The sequence below is a fragment of the Mustela nigripes genome, chromosome 4, assembly GCF_022355385.1.
Source record: "Mustela nigripes isolate SB6536 chromosome 4, MUSNIG.SB6536, whole genome shotgun sequence".
In the NCBI taxonomy this organism is placed as follows: Eukaryota; Metazoa; Chordata; class Mammalia; order Carnivora; family Mustelidae; genus Mustela; species Mustela nigripes.
This window is the reverse complement of record NC_081560.1, coordinates 50,660,392-50,685,213: the sequence shown is the minus strand read 5'-3', so window position 1 is coordinate 50,685,213 and position 24,822 is coordinate 50,660,392. Positions and strand designations below refer to the sequence as shown.

At 42.3% G+C, this 24,822-nt stretch overlaps 1 protein-coding gene across 2 annotated transcripts in view; it reads right to left on the bottom strand.

Annotated features, from left to right (window-relative positions):
* GSDME (gasdermin E) overlaps nucleotides 1-24,822 on the bottom strand; it is a 72,503-nt gene that overhangs the window by 4,549 nt on the left and 43,132 nt on the right. Inside the window, exons 4-8 of one of the 2 annotated variants that reach the window (XM_059395676.1) lie at nucleotides 23,488-23,659; nucleotides 21,577-21,697; nucleotides 19,086-19,328; nucleotides 17,050-17,177; nucleotides 15,083-15,278 (exon numbers count right to left, since the gene is read on the bottom strand). In XM_059395676.1, the coding sequence (XP_059251659.1) occupies nucleotides 15,083-15,278; nucleotides 17,050-17,177; nucleotides 19,086-19,328; nucleotides 21,577-21,697; nucleotides 23,488-23,659 (860 nt within the window). The remainder of the gene's footprint in view (nucleotides 1-15,082; nucleotides 15,279-17,049; nucleotides 17,178-19,085; nucleotides 19,329-21,576; nucleotides 21,698-23,487; nucleotides 23,660-24,822) is intronic. The other variant, XM_059395677.1, reaches the window with a different exon arrangement.

Here is a 24,822-nt window from a genome sequence, read left to right as displayed (position 1 = left end):
ATATATATATATATATATATATATATATATATATATATATATATATATATATATAAGCTAGGATTTGGTGACAAGAGCTGTGTTCGATTCTGCTACAAATTTGGGGTGTGACTTTGAGTATACCTCTATGAGCATGTTTCCTCCTTTGACCAACCATAGTTTGGTTTTTGCAGATTCAGAGAACAGGGTAAAATATAAAGGTTTCCACTTGGGTCGTTAGTCATTTTGGGGAGAAGAATGCAATGTGGGTGGACTAAGGAGTAGCACTGCAGAACCCCCCAGCCCACCACTAGTTCAACACAAGGGACACCAGTGACAGAAGTAGTTGGTGGAGAGCTGCACCAGAAGGGCCCTGCCAAGTCTCAGGGAAAGGGAATCCAAGTCAGTGTTATTCAAAATAGATTTTAAATACCAACCAGGATAAAACAGATGCAGTTTCCAAAACAACCAAATCCCTCAGGGTATAACCTTTGAACTGAGAAGGCAAAAGAGAGGAGAGTGTCACCTGCTATATCATCTGGCCCAGGAACCACTCAAGAACCTGTCTTTTATAAAAAGCATGCCACTGAGGTTCTGATCCAGCAGAGTACAATGCAACATAGCCTATTCCCAAGGAAGGAAGGCTGCTAGGAGGATGAGGCAGCTCCAGGGAATGATCCTGCTTGAGAATCCCCTAAAATTTCATTTAAATATTGTGTGTGTGTGCATTTGCCCACAGAAAAGGTCCACAGTCAACAAATTATCAAGGAGGCCCTTATCCCCAGTCAGGAAGATGAAGCTGGGACGTGTCCCCTGGTGGAAGGATCACAGCACTGGAAGAGCAATGACAAAGTCACCTGGGACATGAAGTCCTAGCTGAACCACTGTCACACATCACCCCCATTGTTCATGCTTCCATTCCCTCACTTTTCAGGTGGCTCCTGAGTTCCATGTAATAATCATCATCTACAAAGATGAAGTAACAGCATCTGCTTTATAGAGATTACCAAATAATTTTACTACATTAATCTCCTGCAGGCACAGATGATTATTTTCTCCTACCTCAACACTCTTCCATATTATGACTCTGTTTTACAAATGACACCAAGGGAGTTCGTGCTTAAGGTCACTAAGTGGTTGAGGTGGTGTTGAGAAAGAGACAGGCAAGATGCTGGGGTTGAACTGCTTTAAACAAGTCAAGCATGAAGAGGCCGGTTCAAAGTGGAAATGTTGGAAGATCCTGAATTCACTTCCAGCTACATACAGAACAATTGCCTTGGAAAACAAAACTACCAGAGCACCTTCTACACATCTGGCAAATAAAACTGACATCTAAGCAAGTAGGAAAGGCTGAGACACAATCTCACTATAAACCCCACCCTGGGCACAGTGACCCACAATAGGAAGGGAACTAAAAAGCTTCTCTCTGAAGAGCAAAGAGTTTGAACCCCACATTTTTAAGACAGGCACTGGAGAGACCAGCTCCCCAGATATCTAGCTTTGAAAGCCAATGGAGCTCATGTTCTTGAGATCCACAAGGCTGTAACAAGCTGAGAAATGGTTCTTAAATGTCTTGCCCATGAACCTATCTGCAAAAAGTCAGCCCTTTGAAAGGTGTCCAGATTCTCTGAGAAAGAGATTTGTTATCTTAAAGCAGCAATCTGGAGGGCAGACCTCTCAAAAGATCAAGGAGCCTGCTGGAGTACACTGTGAGGATGGCGGCCAGTGCTTACCATATTTGCATCCTTCCTCTGCCACACTCCAAAGGAACAGTATCTCTTGGAGGGATGCTATTACACAAGTCTGATGCTCTAGTTTTTATGGCTGCCAGCCAGTGAATACCTCTTGATCACTTGGCTCTGGTGGCTAGCACGCTTGAGAGCCTGGGCCCTATGGGACTGTAACAAATGGAGAGACAGTTCTTGACTGACTACTACCCCCCTAGTCTTTCTGTGATAGAGGCCTACTTGTAGAAGGAGGGGAAGATCGCAGCTGAATAGGAGGACCCAAGGTTTGCCTCATTCCACAAATATAATTAGGTAACTATCATATCATCCTAAATTCCTCAGAAATCTATCTGAAGACTGGCAGAAAAAAACTCCACAAATAAAGGTAGAGAAGAGGCCACAGCAATCAAGGTAGAAAGAACAGAGATGTGGCTTCGGAGAGAAATGGATATGGCAAAAGCAGTGTGAAGGGAGCCATGGTCACAGAGAAGGGCAAAAGATATACTAGCATACAGGAGAACGCACAGGGAAAACAAATCCCCATAACAATTGGCTTGGAAAGCAGAAGGGCTCATATTTTGTGACTCCATGCAACCAGTGGTGCTGAAAGCTGGGAGTTTTAAAGGTTACCATGCTTGGCTCTAGGAGAGCTTGGAGGACATTGCCTGTCTTCTCTCCAAGGGCAGCTGCAAACAGCCTGTGAACATAGAGCCTGGAGACAGGAATGTGAAGAGTACCTAGAGCACATAGTGGAGAGGTTGCTTGCTCATCAGAGAGACAGGGTTCGTGGAGAGACCCCCTCCAAGAGTATAGAAACTGGCCATCTGTGGGAGCCGACATAATGCAAACACATGGTCTTAATTCACTTACACCAAGCCCTGTGGTCTGGAAGAATTGCCCTTTCCATTCATGCTTGCCTCGGTCTCAGGAGAGTAGGCCCCTCCCCAAGAAGACTGCCCCAAACTCCTGCCAACACCGCATCTCCTGATCTGCAAGTTTGGAGGCCTCAGTTCCCATGGCAGCAGTGAGAGATCTCATTATATGCAGACAAGAGCACACCTAGGTAAAATGTGCCACATACAAACCAGAGACCAAACCCTGCCCACAACAGGCAAATGACTAGTCTGAAGGATAAAGACACCAGGACACATTGGAGATACTCCCAGAAGTGCTGGGTCCTGGGAAACAGGACACAAAATACTGTAGCAACTATATGTAGGACCTCTTCTTCATAAAATCATTACCCTCAGCTATAGGAGACAGAACTAACTTTACTGACACAGAAACAGAGAATCTGTCCAAAATGAAAAAACAAGACATGGCTATGGCCAGAGATCAAAGTGAAACAGATATAATAGCATGCCTAATAAAGAATTTAAAGCAGTGATCAAAGGAATATGCACTGGACTTGAGAAAAGAGTGAAGCACATCAGTGAGACCATTAACACCGAAGGAATAACATAGCAGAGATAAAGAGCCCAATAAAGTGAGAAATGTGCTTTATGGAATAAACAGCAGGCTAGAAGTACAGGAATTAATGACCTAGAAGACAGAGTAATCAAGTTGAACAAAATAGGGGGGAAAAAAAGAATCCTGCAATAGGGAACGCAGTGACTCCATCAAATATAATGTTCGTGTTTTTGAATCCGAAGAAAGAGACAAGGGGGCAGAGAAGTTATTTGAAGAAATAGCTGGAAACTTTCCTAAACCAGGGAAGGTAACATATCTAGGAGGCACAGAGAAACCCCAAAAAAGCAGATTTACACAAAGACATATTGTAATTAAAAAATAAAAACAGTGATAATGAAAATGTATTAAAAGTGGTAAGACAAGGAAGAGTGTCATATACAAAGAAAACCCCATAAATTAGCTGTCAGTGGATTTTTCAGCATAAACTTTCCAAGCCAGAAAGAAGTACACCATGATATATTCAAAGTGCTGAATGGGAAAAATGGCATCCAAGAATACTCTGTCTACCAAGGCTAATATTCAGAGTAGAAGGAGATAAGAGTTTCCCAAACAAAAACTATAAAGAGCTCACAACGATTAAAGCCTGCAAGAAATATTAAAGGGAACTCTAAGTGGAAAAGAAAGACCAAAAATTATAGTATGAAGGTAGAAAACACAAAAAGCACTAAAATTGAATATTTTTGTGAAAAATCAGTCAGGGCTTAGTGCCTGGATGGCTCAGATGGTTAATTAAGCACCTGCCTTTGGCTCAGGTCCTGATCCTGGGGTCCTGGGATCAAATCCCACATTGGGCTCCTTGTTCCTTAGGGAGTCTGCTTCTCACTCTGCCTCTCTCTGTCCCTCATGAATAAATAAATATAATCTTTAAAAAAATCAGTCAAGGAACTCACAAAATAAAGGATGTAAAATATGACACCATATACCTAAAACACGGGGATAGGAGGAATAAAGAATGGGTTCACACATAAACAACCATCAATTTAATATAGACTATGCAGAAGATGTTATGCCACAAATCAAAAACCACTAATGAATATGCAAAGAATTTTTTAAAAATCCAAATATATCACTAATGAAAACCAGCAAATCATAAAAGATGAGAGGATCAGAGAAAATGTCCAGAAACTGCACAGCAAGTTAAAATATATATATATATACACACACGTATACATAAACACATATATACCTATATGATTACATTTACATATGCATTTATATATACATAAATACATATATATGGCAATAAGTACATGTCTATCAATAATATTTTGGAATGAGGTTTCCACCTGGGTAGTTCAGTTAAGTGGCTTTTTTTTTTTTTTAAGATTTTATTTATTTATTTGACAGAGAGAGAGATTCACTGAGAGAGGGAACACAAGCAGGGGGAGTGGGAGAGGGAGAAGCAGGCTTCCTATTGAGCAGAGAGCCCGATGTGGGGCTTGATCCCAGGACCCTGGGATCACGACCTGAGCTGAGGGCAGACACTTAACGACTGAGCCACCCAGGTACTCCATAAGCATTCAGTTCTTGATTTTGGTTCAGGTCATGACCTCAGGGTCCTGACATCAAGGCCCAAGTCAGGCTCAGTGCTGGGTGTGGAACCTGCTTAAGATTCTCTCCCTCTCTGCCCTACCTGTCTTTAGAAAAAGACAAATACATACCTTGGAATGAAAAAAGGACTACATTTTCCAAGCAAAAGACATAAAATGACAGATTAAAAAAAACAAGACCCATCTATATGCTGCCTACAAGAAGAGTCATTTTAGACATAAAAACACCTGCCAAGTGAAACTGAGGGGATAGAGAAACATTGATCATGCAAATGGATGTCAAAAGAAAGCTGGAGTTGCAACACTTATATTGGACAGAAGACTTTAAAACAAAAGCTATAACAATAGACAGAAGACCACTATGTAATAATAAAAGAAATGATACAACAAGAAGATATAACAATTGGAAATACTTATGCAGTCAACATGGGGACACTCAAATACATAAAACAGTAACAACAAAATAGGGAAATAATCTATAATAATAGTAGGGGACTTTAATCCCCACACATCAAAGGACAGATCATCCAAACAGAAAATCAACAACAACAACAACAACAAAAAACAGTGGCTTTGAGAGACACAATGGACCCGATGGATTTAACATATATTCAGAATATACCCTCCTAAAGAAAGTGTATTCTCTTCAAGTGCACATTGAACATTCTCCAGAACAGATCATGTATTAGGCCACAGAACAAACCTTTGAAACAAATTTAAAAAGATCAAATTCACACCATGCATCTTTTCTGACTACAACATTATGAAATTAGAAGTCAACAAGAAAAACATCTGGAAAGACCACAAATACAAGGAGGTTAAATAACATTCTACTAAATCATCAATGGGTCAACCAGGAAAAGAAATAAGTACTTGGTTGGAAACAAATGAAACTGAAAACATAATAGTCCCTAAAAACTTTGATGCAGCAAAAGTGCTCCTAAGAGGAAAGTATGTAGGAAAACAGGCCTACCTCAAGAAGAAAAATGTCAAACAACCTAATCTTACACCTAAAGGAGCTAGAAAAAGAACAAACAAAACCTAAAGTCAGCAGAAGGAAGAAAGTAATAAAGATTAGAGCAGAAATAAATGATATAGAAATGAAAAAATAGAAAAGCTCAATGAAACAAGGAGCTGGTTCTTTGGGAAAAAAAAAAAAAAAATCAATAAAATTGATAAGTCAACCAGCCAGACTTACGGAGAAAAAAAAGAAAGGACCCAAATAAATAAAATCACAAAAGAGAGATTAGAAATAAACACCACAGAAATATAACTGTAAGAGAATATTATGAAAAACTATATGCCAACAAACTGAACAACCTAGAAGAAATGGATAAATTCCTAGAAACATAACCGACCAAAACTGAAGCAGGAAGAAATAGAAAATTTGAAATTACCAGCAACAAAATTGAATCAATAATTTAAAAATTCCCAACAAAACTCCAAGACCAGATAGTTTCATAAGCAAATTATACCAAACATTTAAAGAAGAGTTTTATCTATTCTTCTTAAACTATTCCAAAAACTAGGAAAGGAAGGAAAACTTCCAAATTCATTCTATGAGACCAGTATTAGCCTGATACCAAAATTAAAGACACCACAAAAAAACAAGAACTACAGGCCGAGATCTCTGATGAACATAATGCGAATATCCTCGACAAAATACCAGCAAACAGAATCCGATAATACATTAAAAAAATCATTCACCATGACCAAGAATTTATTCCTGGATTGCAAGGGTGATTCAATATTTGTAAATCAATCACATGACACATCACATCAATAAGATCAAAGATAAGAACCATATGATAATTTCCAATAGACACTGAAAAAAGCATTTGACAAAGTATAACATCCATTCATGGCAAAAACCCTCAATAAAGTAGGTATAAAGGAACATAGTACAACATAATATAGGCCATTTATAAAAAACCCACAGCTAACATCATCCTCAGTGGGGACAAACTGAGAGCCCTTCCCCTAAGGTTAGGAATAAGACAATGATGTCCACTCTTGGCACTTTTACTCAACATAGTACTGGAAATCCTAGCCACAGCAATCAGACAACAACAACAACATAAATGAAAGGCATTCAAATTGGCAAGGAAGAAGACAAACTTTCACTCTTTGCGGATGACATACTATATATATAGAAAAACTGCTAAAATGGATAAACAAATTCAGTAAAGTAGCAGGATACAAAATCAATCTATAGATACCCATTGCGTTTCTTTCCTTTTTTTTTTTTTTTTTTTTTTAAGATTTTATTTATTTGATAGCAGGGGGAGTGACAGGAGAGGGAGAAGCAGGCTCCCCACTGAGTAGGGAGCCTGATGCGGGGCTCAGTCCCACGACCTTGGGATCATGACCTGAGCCAAAGACAGACACTTAACCAAGTGAGCCATCCAGGCACCCCTGTTGCATTTCTATATACCGATAATGAAGCAGCAGATAGAGAAATTAAGGAAACAGTCCCATTTATTGTTACATCAAAAATAATAAGATACTTAGGAATAAACGTAAACAAAAAGATAAAAGATTGTACTCTAAGAACTATAAAATATTGATGAAAAAATTGAGGACAATATAAAGGAACAGATTTTGTGTGCTTGTATTGGATAAACAAATATTGTTAATATATCTACACAACCCAAAGCAATTCTACATATTTAATGCTATCTCTATCAAAATTCCAACAGCACTTTTTACAGAACTAGAACAAATAATCCTAAAATTTGTGTGGAACCACAAAAGACTCCTTATAGCCAAGGCAGGCTTGAAAAACCAAAGCAAAGCTGGAAGCATCACAATTCTGGATATTAATTCATTATATTATATTCATTATTATTCATTATATTACATATATATATAATTCATTATATTGTAAAGCTGCAGTAATCAAAACAGGATGATCCTGGTACAAAAACAGACATATAGATCATTGGACCAAAAGAGAAGACCCAGAAATAAGCCCACAATTATATGGTCAGTTAATCTCAACAAAGCAGGAAAGAATATCCGACGGGAAAAAGACAATCTCTTCAACAAATGGTGTTGGGAAAACTGGGCAACAACATGCAAAAGAATGAAACTGGACCACTCGAAATGGATTAAAAAGCTAAATATAAGTCAGGAAACCATGAAAATCCTAGAAAAGAGCACAGCAACTATTTTCTAGGTATGTCTTCTGAGGCAAGGAAACAAAAAGGCAGCAATGGAGAAGATATTTGCACTGTCCTCTCTATTAAAGGGTTAGTATTCAAAACTTATACAGAACTATATCTCAACATCCAAAAAACAATCCAATTAATCTCATTTTTTATGAGAAGACGGGGCACCTGGGTGGCTCAGTGGGTTAAAACCTCTGCCTTCAGCTCAGGTCATGATCCCAGAGTCCTGGGATGGAGCCCCGCATGGGGCTCTCTGCTCAGCAAGGAGCCTGCTTCCTCCTCTCTCTCTCTGCCTGCCTCTCTGCCTACTTGTGATCTCTGTCAAATAAATAAATAAAATCTTTAAAAAAAAAAAAAATGAGAAGACATGAATAGACATTCCTCCAAAGAAGACAAAGATACCAACAGACACATGAAAAGATGCTCATCATCAGGTAAATGCACATCAAACCTACAAAGAGATATCACCTCACGACTGTCAAAACAGCTGAAATCAACAACACAAGAAGCAACGGGTGTTGGCAAGGATGTGGAGAAAACGGAACCCTCCTGCACTGTTATTGGCAATGCAAACCAGTACAGCCACTGTGTGGAAAAAGTATGGAGGTTTCTCAACAAGTTAAAAATAGAATTACCCTAACATCCAGGAATTGCGCTATAGGTATTTACCTAAAGAATACAAAAGCAGTAATTCAGAGGGGTACATGCAAACCTATATTTATTGCAGCGTTATTTACAATAGCCAAGTTATAGAAGCAGCCAAGTGTCCATGGATAGATGAATGAATGGAGAAGATGTGAGATATGTATACACACACACATATACACACACAATGGAATATTACTTAGCCATAAAAAGGAATGAAATCTTGCCATGCACGAGTACATGGATGTTGCTAGGGAGTATAATGCTAGGTGAAACAAGTCTATCAGAGAAAAACAAATACCATAAAATTTCACTCATGTGGAAATTAAGAAACAAAACAAATGAACAACAACAACAACAAAAAAAAAAAAAACACAAGAAACAGACTCTCAACATAGAGAACAAACCGATGGTTACCAGAGGGGAGGTGGATGGGAGGATGGGTGAAATAGATGATGGGTATTAAATAATACACTTATCATGAGCACTGAGTAATATGTATAGAATTGTTGGATCACTATATTGGATACCTGAAACTAACATAATGCTGTATGTTAACTATACTGCAATTAAAATTTTAAAGTTAATAAAAGAAAAAATGTGTAATTCTAAATAGTAGTAAAAATACTATACAATAATTTGTTAAGGCATACACAAGATATAAAGGTATAAATTGTGACATCAAAACCTTAAAATGTGGTGGAGGAGGTAGTAAGACTGTAGGGCTTTTAGAATGCATTCAAACTTTAGTTGTTACCAACTTAAAATGGACTATTATAGGGGTATAAGGGTGCCTGGGTGGCTTAGTTGTTTAAGCATCTGCCTTTGGCTCAGGTCATTATCCCAGGGTTCTGGGATTGAACCCCACCTTGTGCTCCCTGCTCAGTGGGCAATCTGATTCTCCCTCTCTCTTCCTTTGTCCTCCCCTCAGCTCGTGCTTGCTCGCTTGCTCTCAAATAAAATCTTTTTAAAAATTACTTATAAAAATAGGTTTTTATATATAAGCATCCATGGTAACTGCAAAGCAACAACCTATAGTAGATAGAGAACAGAATGTAAGCATACAACTATAGAAAATCAAGAGAGCAAGAGAAGGAACAAAAAACTACAAAACAGCTGCAAAATAATTTTTTTTAAAGATTTTATTTATTTATTTGACAGATGGAGATCACAAGTAGGCAGAGAGGCAGGCAGAAAGAGATGGAGAAGCAGGATCCCTGCTGAGCAGAGAGCCCGATGCAGGACTTAATCCCAGGACCCTGGGATCATGACCTGAGCCGAAGGCAGAGGTTTTAATCCACTGAGCCACCCAGGCGCCCAATAATTTTTAATAGCAATAAGTATATACCTATTATTAAATTAATATAAATTTATAAATATAAATATAAATGGACTAAATTCTCCAGTCAAAAAACATAGAGTGGCTAAATGGGAAAAATAGTTAAAGATCCATCTATATGCTGCCTACAAGAGACTCACTTAAGATGTCAAGACAGGACTGAAAGTTGGTAAAAGGTATTCCATCTAAATGGAAACCAAAAGAAAGGGGGCATAGCTAAATTTAAACAAAATAGACCTTAAAACAAAAACTGTAATAAGACAAAGAAGTACATTATATAATGAGAAATGGGTCAGTATAACAAGAAAATATAACACATTTATGCATTCAACACAGGAGCACCTAAATATATAAAGTAAACATTAACAGACTGAGGAGAGAAATACACAGCAATATAATAATAGTAGAGACATCATACCCCACTTATCAGAGATAGATCATCCAGACAAATTATCATCAGGGAACACTCAGCCTTAACACATTAAGATGGACTTAACAGATATATACAGAATATTCCCTCGGTTAGATCACATGTTATGCCACAAAACAAGTCTTAATAAATTTAAGAAGACTGTGATTGGAAAAATGCTCAGTGTGATTTCAGCAGTATAAAACTAAAACCAATTAACAGAAGAAACTGGAAAAGTCACAAATGTATAGACATCAACAATTAGAAGTGAAATTATTGAAATTAGAAGTCAAAGGAGAATTCAAAAGGTACCTAGGGACAAATGAAAATGGAAATATAATATACTGAAACTCATTAGATGCAGTAAAGGCAATTCAAGAGGGAAGTTCATGGCAATAATTTCCCTTAAGAAACAAGAAAAATCTCAAATATACATCTAAATTTATACCTGAAAGAACTAGGAAGGGAATAATAAACTTAGCCCAAACTTAGTAAAAGGAAGTAACAAAAGATCATAGTGGAAATAAATGAAATAGAGACTAGAAAGACCAATACGATTAAGAGCTGGTTCTTTGAAAAGATAAAATTGATAAACCTTTAGCTATACTCACCAAGAAATAAAATACTCAAGTAAATACAATCAGAAATGAAAGAGAAATTACAACTGATAACACAGACATAAAAGGATCTTGAGAAACTACTATGAGCATCTACACACCAACAAATTGGACATGCTAGAAGAAATGGATGAATTCCTCCAAACATACAACTGACCAAGACAAAATCAGGAAGAAATAGAAAAACTGAATCAGTAATGAAAAACCTCCTAACAAACAAAAGTCCAGAACCAGATGGCTTCATGGGTGAATGCTATGAAATATTTAAAGAAAAATTAGGGCAACATCTTCGGGTCCCCTCCCTCCTTGGGAGCATTATACTATTACTTTGTTACAACTCAGTAAGTCACTCAATAAACCTTACTTTGCTGCCCACCAAAAAAGGAAAGAAAAGAAAAAGTAACTGGGGCACCCGGCTGGCTCAGTTGGTGAGCATGTGACTCTTGATCTCAGGGTCATGCGTTCAAGTCTCACACTGGACATAAAGCTTACTTAAATAAAAATAAAATCTAAAGAAAAACTAATGCTAATCCTTTTCAAATTCTTGGAATCTCCTTTTCAAGGCCAGTATTACCATGACAACAAAACTAGACAAGGAAGCCACAAGAAAATTGACAGACCAATATCCCTGATGAACACAGATGCAAAAGTCCTCAACAAAATATTCACAAACTGACTTTAATGGTACATTACAATGCTCATACACCATGATGAAATGGGATTAGTTCCAGGAATGCAAGGATAGCTGAACTTCCACAAATCAATCAACATGATACACCACAGTAACACAATGAAGGATAAGAATCATGATCATCTCAATAGATGCAGAAAAAGCATTTGACAAAATTCAACATCCATTTATGATAAAAAACAAAAAAAAAAGTTGTCAATAAAGTATAGGGGTCATGCACCTCGACATGAAAAGGCTATATATGACAAGCCCACAGCTAACATCATTAATGGTGAAAAGCAGAAAGCTTTTCCTCTAAGATCAGAAACAAGACAAGGATGCCCACTCTCACCACTTTTATTCAATATTGTATTAGAAATCCTACCCAGAGCAATTAGGCTAGAAGAGGAAATAAAACACATCAAAACTGGAATGAAAGAAGTAAGACAGTCACTATTTACAGATGACATGGTACTATACATAGAAAATAAAGACTTCACCAGAAAAACTATTAGAATAAATTCAGACAAGTTACAGAATACAAATCAATATACAAAACTGTTGTTTCTATATACTAATAATCAGAAAAGAAATTAAGAAAATTCCATTTGTAATTACATCCAAAAAAAATAAAATAACTAGGAATAAATTTAATCAAGGAGGCAAAAGACCTCTACACTGAAAACTACAGGAAAATGATGAAAGAAATTGAAGAAGATATAAATAAATGGAAAAATAGTCTGTGCTTGTGAATTGGAAGAATATGAATGTAATATTAATGTCCATACTACCCAAAGCAATGTACAGATTAGATGCAATCTTTATCAAAATTCCAATGGCATTTTTTACAGAAATAGAAAAACATGTATGGAATTCTAAAATATGTATGGAACCACAAAAGACCCCAAATAACCAAGGCAATCTTGAGAAAGAAGATCAAAGCTGGAGGCATCACATCATCTTATTTCAAACTATATTACAAAGCTGTACTAATGAAAACAGTATGACACTGGCATAAAAACAGACTATATAGCTCAATGGAACAGAATAGAGAGCCCAGAAATTAAACCCATTTGGACCATTAATTTACAACAAAGAGCCAGAAATGCACAATGGGGAGAGGATAATCTCTTCAGTAAGCGGCACTGGGAAAACTGAACAGCCATATCCAAAGCCATAAAGGAAGAAACTGAATCACTATTATACACCATACAAAAAAATTAACTCGAAATGGATCAAGGATTTGAACATAAGCCTGAAACCATAAAAATCCTAGAAGAAAACAGCAAAGGTAATAAGCTCCTTGAGACTGCGTTTGGTGTCAAATCCAAAAATATCATCACTAAGACCAAAGGTAACAAAACCAAAATTAAGTAGGACTACATCAAACCAAAGAACTTCTGCACAGCAAAGGAAATAAAAAAATTAAATGGCAACCTATTGAATGGGAAAAAAATATTTACAAAGATAATTCTGAGAAAGTGTTAATGTCCAAAATATAAAAGGGCTCATGTAACTCAATAGCAAAATAAAATGAAACAAAAAAATCCAAACCATTTGATTTAAATAAGCAGAGGATCTGCATGAAAAGGCACTTAATGACTTAATGGTACTAATCTTCAGAGAAATGCAGATCAGAATCGCAGTGAGATACTACCTCACACCCGTTAGAATGGCTATTTTTCAAAAAGACGAGAAATAACAAGCATTGGTGAGGATATGGAGAAAAGGGAATCCTTGTGCACTGTTGGTAGGAATGTAAATTAGTGCAGCCACTATAGTAAATCATGAGCATGTAATGTACAACATGATGTCTATAGTTACAACGCTATACTGTGTGTTTGAAAGTTGCTAAGAATGTTAAAAATTCTATAAGAAAAATTTTAACTATGTATGGTGATGGATATTAACTAGACATATTGTGATCATTTTACAATGTATACAAATATGGAATCATAGTATACCTTAAACTAATACGATGTAAGTTTTATCTCAATTTTTAAAAGACATGGTGAAGCTGGTAACTGGTGTTATTCAGAAATCTGCAGATAGGACTCAAGGAGAGGCCATTTTCCATTCCAGTATTTTCCCCAGGTTCTAAAGAGAGAAGACTGTTTTCATAAAAAGAAAAGGGCAACTCAGAAGGGCCGAGGATTAGGAGCAACACTAATGGAAGGGCTTTACAATGAAAGAGCTGATCTGACCTCCGCAGTGACTGACATGTAAATGAGATAACAGTTCAAAGAGATGCAAGAGGGCATGGTGGGTTCGGAAATTGACTATTTTCAGCTAAACTTCAAGATTCCACTAACCCCAAGCTTCCAGCTCAGGAACAGCAAATAAGTCTCATGTTATGAGTCAACTCCCAGCGGCTCCCTGTGTGCAAGGTTTCAGTGTGATACATTCATGATGTCAGACACATGCTGCATATTTCATATCACTGAACTAGCCAATTGATAGAAATATTTCAATAAGTAATAAGGTATGTGAAGAAAATGCCCTCCACATGCTGGAACACTCTGGGCAATAGATTAGCCCCTGATAGAATGACTATATTTAAAAACTCTAGTACAACACTGATGTTAACTTCAGGAGCAAAAGCTCTCTGGTGATGTTCCACAGGCCTCTATCTTGTGTCCTGTCCCAGCCAAAACTTTTATCCATAACTTAGATAGAGAGCATCTAAACCTGAGAGAGGGATCCTCTCTGACTAATTTTGTAAAAACTGAAGATCTCCTTGCCCTTTGTTCTTCTCCGGCACTGGGGAGGAACCATAAATGCATCCTGAAATCAGTACCTCAAATAATATCACCAGGAAGCAAAGTTGTGGAGACAAGGATCAAGGCTGATGGGCCAGGCAGGTCTTGCCTTTCCTTGAAGGAAATGAAAGCCCACACAGAATGGCTACCTTCTGATATCGCAACCCCTCTGGCATGGGGAATCCTGGATGGCAGTGGTAGAGGAATGGCAGGGCAGGGTCCACTGTTAGGTGATAACTCCATGGCTGTGCCCCTGGGAGAGCCATCTCAAGATCAGGGTAGAGGGTTTTGTTGCTATTGGGCCCAGCATCCTAGTGTATCAGGATGCTCTCCACACTCTCCCTGCCCAAATGTCCACAAAGTGGCCAACAAGTTTGCAAAGAGGATCAGAAGTACCAAAACACTAGGGGAGAGAGCAGGTGCCAGATGAAAGCCATGGCCACGCAGCAGTGTCAAAGCCCAAGAGTGAACCACAGGCTATGTTTGAGGAGATGCCTTCCTGTGTTGCTGAGGATGTGTGCCGGTAGACAGCTCTCCCCAGAGGGGGAGAGAGACATGAGAGGAGACTGGTGTCACACAAGTCTGTGGTTTTTCACAGCAGTCATAAAAGCTTCCTCAGCTTGCCACTTACCGTCCCTGTACTGCTGAAAGGGAGGGAACAGCATGTACCAATTCTTCCATATACCAAATCTTCCAGTAAGCAAAGCAATTTCAAAGTAACAACAGCATTTCTTTCTTTTTCCATACCTGCTAGTGCACTGACCAGGAAGTAGGCTGTAGAAAAGAGCTTCTGGTTGCTGACTGCATCCTCCAGGCCTGGACACCCACCCTGCACTCTGTACCCAACCAAGCATAGGAAAGCTGTGAGGTCCTGCTGCTGTGGGGGCTTCAGCTCCCCCAGTGTTGCCAGTGGGGATGACAGGCCACTGACCACATCCTCACACTGCAGGGGGAAGAGAAAAGAGAAAGATCTAGTAAAGCCAAAGGCCAAGCTGAGCCTCTGCCCCACGACAAGCTGCTGCTTACCCTTCCACTATCTCCCAAGTAAAGAAAGCCCTGTATTCTTTTCTGTTTTGAAATCACTAATCTTTCATAAGTAAACAGGCTTGCCCAGTACTATTCTTTCACAGAGAAGGGAGGAGGGATGCAGGAACTATGGATAGAACCTTTCAGGACAAGGCAGGTTCTGTCAGGAACAGGTGACTATAAGCAGAACTAAGGAGGGGTACATAAAAGCATTGTCCCATCATGGTTCTCCAGCTTTAAACCTGGGCACACCAACCACCAACCACATTCCCAGCCGGGCGCAAGGCAGCATCAGTCATCCACACTGGGCCACTGGGAGGTGGGTGGCCGTGCCAGGGAGGGCCACCTCAGCCAGCTCAGCACCACCTAGCGAGCTCGCTTCCATCGAAACCTCCACATCAGATGCATTCATAGAAAAGCTCACCGGCCCCACCTGGGCAGCTTGCTCCCGCACCTGACAGGGCAGCTGATGTTCTTTCCAAAGGATACTGATCTGACATTTCCCTCTTGTAAGGAGCTATGTTAGGAAGTATGAGTCGGTGGGCTTTTTGAAACATCTGTGTTCTTGGGCTAGCACACCATCCTGCGAGCTCCAGATCCTCCAGAACACCCAGATCTCCTGGATGGCTGGACTGTTTCTACAACTGCAGATTCCATCACTGGTAGCTAAGCTCTTTTGCCACAGTCCAGTTGCAAGAGGGAAAAATAGCATGAATGGTCCCCTGAAACCAGTAAGCATTGAATCAGAAAATCAGAGTTCAAAAACTCTGAATAACAGAATAACAAAACAAAACAAAAAACTAAGTCATCTTAACAGTGCCCCAGCCTTCTTAACAAAGGAGCACAAAGTCTGGCAGGTTGGCAGCTGGTGTGTCCTTTACCATTTGTACAACTAATAGTTAAGGAACTCAACCTCTCCAGAAAATCCTTCTGCTACAAAACAGAAAAATACAAAGGCCTACTTTTTAATCTATCCTAAGTAGAGTAGGTTGACTTATTGAACTCTACCACATAGCCCCCTTGTAGTGGGGTTGAATTGAGGCCCCTCAAACATAGGTTTACCTAGAACTCCAGAGTATGACCTTATTTGGAATAAGAGAAAGAGTTTTTGAAGATATAATGAAGGTAAGGATCTCAATACGAGATGCTCCTGGACTGGAGTGGGCCCCGTATCCAATGGTGAGTGTCCTTTAATGGAAAAAGGGGAGGACACTGACACAGGATAGAGGCATGGGGAGACATGGAGCAGTGTGGCCATAAGCCAAGGAGCATCAGGGGCCACCAAAGCTGGAAGAGGCAAGGTAGTGTTTTCCACCTGAGCCTGTGGGTGAAGAAAGGCCCTGCTGACATGCCAGCTCCAGACTTCTGGCCTCCAGACCCAAATCTAACAGAATAAATTTCTGTGGTTCCAAGCCACAGAGTTTGTAATAACTTGTTACAACAGCCCTTAGGGAACCAATCTACCCTTTGACACCTTACATCAGGCACCTTTTTTCAGTTAGAACACTAAGGACCTGGGAATAAGAAAAAAAAAAAAAAAAAGAAGAAGAAGCAGCTTAAGGTTTAAAGGAGGTGGGGACATTTCATATACAATCTTATCCCAGCTCACGGCTTTATCCCAAGAGATCTAGTCTGTCCACTTCTGCAACCCTAGGTGGAACGCTAGCCTGCGAGCTCCCTGCTCTTACCACTTGCTCCAGGGCCCTGAGTAGCTCTTCATCAGACAGGACGGCCTGGAGGACGTGGCTCAGCGCCGACTGCTGCTGTGCCGGCAGCTCTGCAAAGGGACGGAAGTTCTGCTCCAGGAGCAAAGTGGCTGTGAAAACAGAGAGCACCCAGCCTCATGACGGAACAAGGGACAGCAGGCTTTCTGCAGTCACTGTCCTCGGTTCTCATAGACACTTCCAGGAGCGGGGCCAGTCATGCAACTTGAGCCGGACCTCGAGCTAGTTACCGCCCGGTGTGTTCTCAATAACCAGAAGGAGGGGGATGAAAAGAGGCAGAAAAGAGAGGGCCACCCAGATTTGCTTCAGACTTCCCTCTTCCCTCCCTAAACATTAAGTCTATTTTCTAGAAAAGTCTGATCAATTATTTAGACTCCTCTTTAGCATGATCTCTATAGAAGCAGGTATTCAAGGCGGAATTACTAACCTTCAGTACTTTTACAGGGCTTCACAGCCAAGCAAATCCAAAGCCATTATTTTCCTTGTCCTTTCTTCTAATAACACGCAGATTTCATCCTTTAATATTTAATGCTTCCTTCTCCAACTCTGGCACCCTGTTTTCATGGCAAACACAGCCATTTCACTTTTCCCACTCCTTATTCTTCACCCATCCTGGGGACCAGGCACACAGGATCTGCAGGATGCTTGAGGCCCTCTCCTTAAAATCCTTTTTTTTTTTTTTTAAGACACTGCAACACTTCTAGTAAATTAAGCCCAGTGGGGCTTTACAAGCAAGATTTGATAAACCACAGCTTTTACATGCAGGGATGCGTACTAATACGCGACGCACCACACCTCTGCTGATGGCAAATCCCAGCACAGCTGTCGGCCCCGTGGACAGAAGAGGTCCCATCATTCCCTGATAGATTCAAAAACTTCCCTATGAACACAGCTGGGTCTTTGCCACCCCAGCCTAGAGATGAGAGCTTTCTGGGTTGGGCTGGGGTCTGAGAGCACAAAGGCCAGGCTGCCCCGCACCCTACTCCTGCTTCACAGGCCCAGCCATCCCACGTCATCCCAGGCTGACTAGAATGGCCAGCTGACAGGGTGGATGATGGGAAAGGAAATCATAAGGAAGCTGCAGCCCACGAATGGTCTCATCACTTCCCTGGAGCACAGTTCATGGCTGCGGGGCTGCTCTGCTGTGTTCTAGCCCGTGGCAGTGTTGAAGCAGCAACTGGGAGTCGGACCTAATCATCAGCCTCAAGGAAGCAGAGGAGGGGCCTGCAGCCCTGCATAAGATGGGGGACGCTGCATCTTAAGATGGCCTTCCTTGCCATGTCTTCCAACACTGGCACTTCTGCTACAGAAACAGAAGCATCTTCTGGTTTGGGACTCACCGAAGCCCCACAGGTAAGAATCTTCTTACCCTCCCAGCCAGACTATATTCTGAGCTGCTCCTGGCTCTTTTTGCCAAGCTCTTTCCTGATTATTTGTTTCACCTTTTCCCTGCCCATTTCCTCTTCTGCCATATCCTGCACTCCGCCCTTGCCCATGCCACCACAAGAAAAGCCAACTTTTTAAAACACAGCACACTAGAGGAATAAAAACTGCCACAGGCAAGTGGCAGGTACCTACCCCCCACCCCCGGATGCCAAGGCACCACAGGGCTCAGACCATGTGCAGAAAGAGCCCCCAGGAGAGCATTTCGCAATGCCGACAACCTTGCCTGTGCTGGCAGTGAAGGCTGGAAAATAATGAAACAGGTGCGAATGGTGGGGTGTTCTCTGTTGCTGACTAGCTATTTTTAATAGCAAGGCTAGTTTGGTTAAAATGAATGAAAATGCCCTCTTAGTCCTCCATCTTCTACCCCTTCCTCAAAACACAGCACCTAAGACCTGAGGATGCCTACGATCCCCCTGAGGGGCATCCTGCTGAGTGGACTGGGCTGACCTGGAGGCACTATCCTCTCTGTTCTCCAGTAAGTCTCTTGAAGGCCCTGTCACCGCTTGCAGTACAAGTAGCCATCAGCTCAGTATACCCCACTCTGCTGGCAATACCTTGTTTTAAAACACTCAACGGCCAATCCAGGGCAGACGGTCCTTGTGCAGCATCTGGCATGTCCCCAAATGCAAACTCTTGAAAGGGCAGAGGGTCCATGAAGACCGAGCCACTTCTCTCAAGCTCAAAGCCACCGTGTTTCCCTTGTACAAGGCAGACTTGAAAGGGCAGAGGGTCCATGAAGACTGAGCCACTTCTCTCAAGCTCAAAGCCACCGTGTTTCCCTCGTACAAGGCAGAATTCTGTCATGTGGGAGAAAAGGACAGGCAGGCACAGGGTCAGCTGGGCCTTGTTGGCACACCTCAGGCCCAGCTTTACCTAAGGGGAAGAGGGGGCGGGGAAACATACGCACTCTGGCCCCAAAACCCACTTCCTACACGTTATGCTATTAGATGAAATCTCAGCCCCTTCCCACAGTTACAGGAGAAATCATTGTTCTCAAAGCTGTCCAGTGTGTCCTCTCTGAGAAGGCAGGAAGCAATCCTTCAGACATCAGAAGTACTTTCTTAGCTTAACTTGAACAAACTGTTAAATAAAAATTCAACTAAGTAAATTTTAAAGGGACACCATTTGGGGCCTGTGGTTTTCTTTTTAACAAAAGATCTTACACAACTCACCATATATGTAACAAAAAAATCCTATTAATAAATTTGAACTGGTAATAAAGTATTGTTGTTAATATAAGTACGTAAGTGGTATGTGGTTGTATTTTTCAAGTCAACTTTTCCTCATTAGTAAATACACAATAAAAAATGAACTTTTGACTTCCACAATTGTATGAATGAAAGTTACAAACATGTTGAGTGAAAAAAACACACAAATGAATACATTCTGCATGAATCTATATGAAGTTAAAACTAGTCTTAAAACAGCCTTACCTTTGGATACACTGAAATATTTAAAGACAGAACAATATAATGCCTACAATTTGTTTTGAAATAATTGAGTGGGGTGGAGTGAGATGGTAAAGTTACAGACGAGACATGAATCACCCCAGTTCTTAAAACTGGATGGCAAGTACAGGGGAGTTCATATTATTATCTCTGCTTTTGGAAGATGTATGACATTTTCCACAATAAAAGGTTTTTTTAAAATAAATATTTGCTTACATATTTACATATTTAAGAACTCAACTATGTTAATAGTTATTATGTAATAATTACATCCTTAATAAGCCAAAACTGTAAGTGAACTTGTGAATTAGGGCTCTTTTTATGCTTTTAATTAATAACTTGTGTACTTCAGCACAAGCTACGGAATAAAAATGTGGAAGGCATGAGGATTAGCACATATTTTTATTTGCTTGTGGCCACAAATGACATAAAAGATCAAACAGCTGTCTAAAGACAGAAACAATCATTCACTCTTCATGACCTACACTCACCAGGCATCCAGAGCAGCCTGGCTCACTTGGCCCTTTGCACCAGGCTCTGAGAAAGATGAATGTGAACCAGCCCTCAGGTAATAAAGTAGTTCCCCCAGGACAGCCACTGTGACTGTTAACATCATCTCAAATGCTGCCAAGAGCCGGCCAGGGCCGCTGACTGCTATTTCCAGAATCTCTGGCACCAGCACCACTCTTGCCCATACATATGCATGGGCCCCGGGAGATACTACCAGTTCCCTCATTCTTTTTTTTAAGATTTATTTATTTGACCGAGATCACAAGTAGGCAGAAAGGCAGGCAGAGAGAGAGGAGAAAGCAGGCTCCCTGCTGAGCAGAAAGCCCGATGTGGGGCTTGATCCCAGGACCCTGGGATCATGACCTGAGCCGAAGGCAGAGGCTTTAACCCACTGAGCCACCCAGGCGCCCCCCAATTCCCTCATTCTTTTCAGTGTTGGGCACTGTGCTGGGAGTCAGTGCTACGAAGGGATACAGTCCAGGCCTGGACAAGAAGTATATCTTGAGTGGGGACAGAGGTAACAGGTGGTGCGGGAGGAGGTAGGTCCCTGAAGCCAGAGAGAGAACTAGAAAAGGTTTCTTGGATGTAGCAGTGTCTAAGGAACTCCCTAATGTTTCGGTAGGAATTAGTTAGGCAAAGAGGCGGCATGCAGGCAGTCATGGAACTCCAGGAAAAGAGTGAGAGGAGTGTCCCCAGACGGGCTTAACTGGCCAGACGGCACCAACAAAGCAGGTTAGGAGGAGGGCCGGACAAATGCTGAGGCTCGGTCACAAGACACCTGAAGTGCAGGCTTTCTCTTGTGACAAAGGGAGCCTCAGACAAGTGTTTAAGCAGGTGTGTGAAATGGCCACAAAGTTTTACTTTTAAACGATCACATTAGCTATGCTGCTAGGATGGGACAGATGGGGAAAGATTCAGAGAAGCAGGGGAGCCAAGTAAGTGTGTGAGGCGGGACCCAGTTGGGAGGTGCTGTCAGGGCCTGTGGACCAGCCGAGCAGTGCACAGCCCACCTTCCTCACTTGTCCCAGGACACCCCCACACTTCCCATCTCTTTCCTCTCATGCCCAGAGCCGGAGGCGGCACTCACCGAACTGGCCATCCGGTTTCACGTACAGCTCGATGACGCTATAGGCGATGGCGGTGGGAGCCGGGATCTCCAGCACCACGTTGGTGTCCTTGGTGATGCTCCCGTCCTCCTTTGCAGACACCTGTGAGTGAGAGCGCACGCTGCCACCTGTGTGCTCAGACCCCCCACCCCAGGTTTCTCTCACGCCACCCCCCACCCCTGGCTGTGGCCTTGAGCATGAGAGGCATTCAGCAAAAACAGAAGCTGGCCAGAGAGGTAAGGATTTTATCCCTGTGGGCTTCGTGATGTAGGGCACATACTGGGAAGTAAACGAGCAAATTTTTGTGGGGACCCAAAAGTGAGATTCCAGAGTGTGGGAGACAGTGAGGCTAGGTCTCTGGTACTGAATAAAGAAGATAAACAAGATAACTCCTCATTTGCCTCACAGAGGATAAGGGTAACCACTTTTACACCCCAGGCAATGATGAAAATCCAATGTCAAAGCCTGACTGGAAGAACCTAGCTAAGAGCAAGAAGCCCCCAAAAGGGCATCATTCCAGACTCAGTGGACAGCACACTGTGCTGTTCGACAAACCCAGAATGGGGGCAGGAGGGAGGAGAGGTAAGGATGAGAGGGGGATGCCCAGGAAATGCCAAGCAGTCAGGCACTACAGCTCTCTCCTCCCAACACTGTTACAAATATGACCCCTTCCCTTCGGCTCAGGTCGTGGTCCCAGGGTCCTGGGATCGAGCCCCACATTGGGCTCTCTGCCTAGTGGGGAGCCTGCTTCCTCTCTCTGCCTGCCTCTCAGCCTGCTTGTGATCTCTGTCTGTCAAATAAATAAAATCTTTAAAAAACAAACAAACAAACAAAAATATGACCCCTTCCCATGATGGCCTAGGGAGATCGTTGCCTCAACACTGGAGATCAGAGACTCCATTTAGCGACTTGATCCTGGTTGGTGTGAGGACAGGCAGCGTCCTGATTGCCAGCAGGTGCCAGGCCTGTGCGGGGGGCCACCATGGGCAGAAACCCTGGCAGGGCTGGCCAAAGCTCTCTCCTGTCGGGCATCCCCCTCATCACTGCACCACAGAGAGTCCAGCTCCAGACCAGACCTCTGTCTCCATTTCCTTCCAGATACAACTTTCCCAGGTCCTCTAGCAAAAGCCAAGTTACCCCAGGAAGCAAGTCTCTAAGAATAGGACATCAGGCACATGGCAAGCTGTGGAGGAAACAGTTTGGGATTGGTAGCCTCTTGCTCCACAGAAGTTCAGTACTGGCTCAGGGGTCAGCCTGATTGGACTGTCTCTATTTTAATCCAGAAGCTTCTGTTTATGTGTATAGAGACACATATACTGCTCTTCACCTTCCCTCAATCTATAAAGGATTTAAGGCAGTTGATCCCGAAGTAATCATTCTGAGACCCTGACTCTGAGGGGCTCTGGTGGTTACCTGTGCATTCAGTATTCCTTTGACCCATTTTCTTTTTTGTAGGCACCTGACGAAGCCTGCATGGCCATTCTGAGGGTCTGCTTCAGGAATGGCTACAACCAGGGATGGTCCAGCGAGAGCCAACCCAGAGCACACTTTCCGCTGGGGTGGCAGCAAGCTGGACAAAAGCCGCACCACAGGGAGAACGCCCACCTGCGTGGGGATCTACCCCTAAGGAAGGCAGTGCATGTGGTTTTCCGCAATTCTGAATCTCGAACTAGCAGTGACCAAAGCCAGACAACCCTGAATGCTTCAGTTACATGAGCCCTAAATTATTTCTTGTATAAGCCAGTTTGAGTTGGATTTCAGTTAGCTCACTGCAGAAGAGTCCTGGCAAATGAAGACACCACCTGAAGAGGCTCCTGCCCCCGGCCGCAAGGACTGGGCCCCGAGAGGCTGCTGAGCCCATGGAGCCCGTGCCTGCACCCTGGCACACACACCTGCACCGTCTTGGTCTGGATCCCCACCATGCCGCCACACTTCTCCTCTATCTGAATGTGCTCCGATATCACACACGGCTGCGTCGTCACTATCTTCTGGGTCAGGACACACAGGATTTCACTCTTCCTCTCCAGCACCTGCTGCAGCACCGGATTTCTCAGATTTATGGCTCTGAAAGAGAAAACTGGCCGTGAGTGGCCTAGTGCCTCAGGGGACATTGAGGTAGCATGGCTTTTCTCCCGTCCTGCAGCTGAGGAAACAGGTAGCCACCAGCATCGTTGATTTCCTGGCAATGAGAGAGGCGGCAGTTCATCCAGGAAGATATAAATCACACTTCCCAAGGCCACCCAGCACTTCCAGGCATCCAGACAAAGGCTGCTGGGAGGGAAGGGCACCCCCTTGTCTTGCTGCACCCCAGTGAGGGGGGGTACAAGGGGCGGGGACAGCAGCAGTCCCTGGGCCCAACATCCGGGAGTCGGCTTTGTCATCTCATCACCGGAATATGGGATTACTACAAGTGACACTGACCAGCAGCTTCTCAAAGAGGAGAGAGGCACAGGGCGCCTGGGTGGCTCAGTGGGTTAAAGCCTCTGCTTTCAGCTCAGGTCATGATCCCAGGGTCCTGGGATTGGGCCCCACATCGGGCTCTCTGTTCAGCAGGGAGCCTGCTTCCCCCTCTCTCTCTGCCTGCTTGTGATCTCTCTCTGTCAAATAAATAAATAAAATCTTTAAAAAAAAAAAAAGGAGAGAGGCATGAGCTTAATGTACAAGTAGCAAGGAAGAACCCAGAGTAGAGTTAGAAACGAACTTCACCTCTCTGTCTAGGAAAGACACATGAGCTCTTAGAAGAAGTTTAATATCATTTTAGATGCAGACACCAAAGCCAGATAGACATGGCCTGCCCAGGGTCCCCCAGCAGAGACTTGGGGCTTCTGGGTGGCTACTGTGGAGAATTTCGAAGGTGAGCTAAATTTCCATCTACAGGAAATGCTTTCACTTAGAAGTAAACAAAGAAATAACCCCTGTGGACCTCTCTGCTACTCTGTCTACAGAGCGGACAGTGGGAGAACCTAATTAGAACTGCTGTTGGCACAAGAACAATTACAGTGTTCCTCTTGAGTTGTGTGTGTGTGTGTGTGTGTGTGTGTGTGTGTTTTAAGTATTTGAGAGAAAGAGAGTGACTGGGGAAGGAGCTGAGGGAGAGGGACAAGCTGACTTCACAGCCCCAGGTGGGACTTGAACTCATGACCCTGAGATCATGACATGAGCCAAAATCAAGAGTCGGGGGCTCAATGGATAGAGTAACCCAGAAACCACCCCCTTGAGTTTTTTCA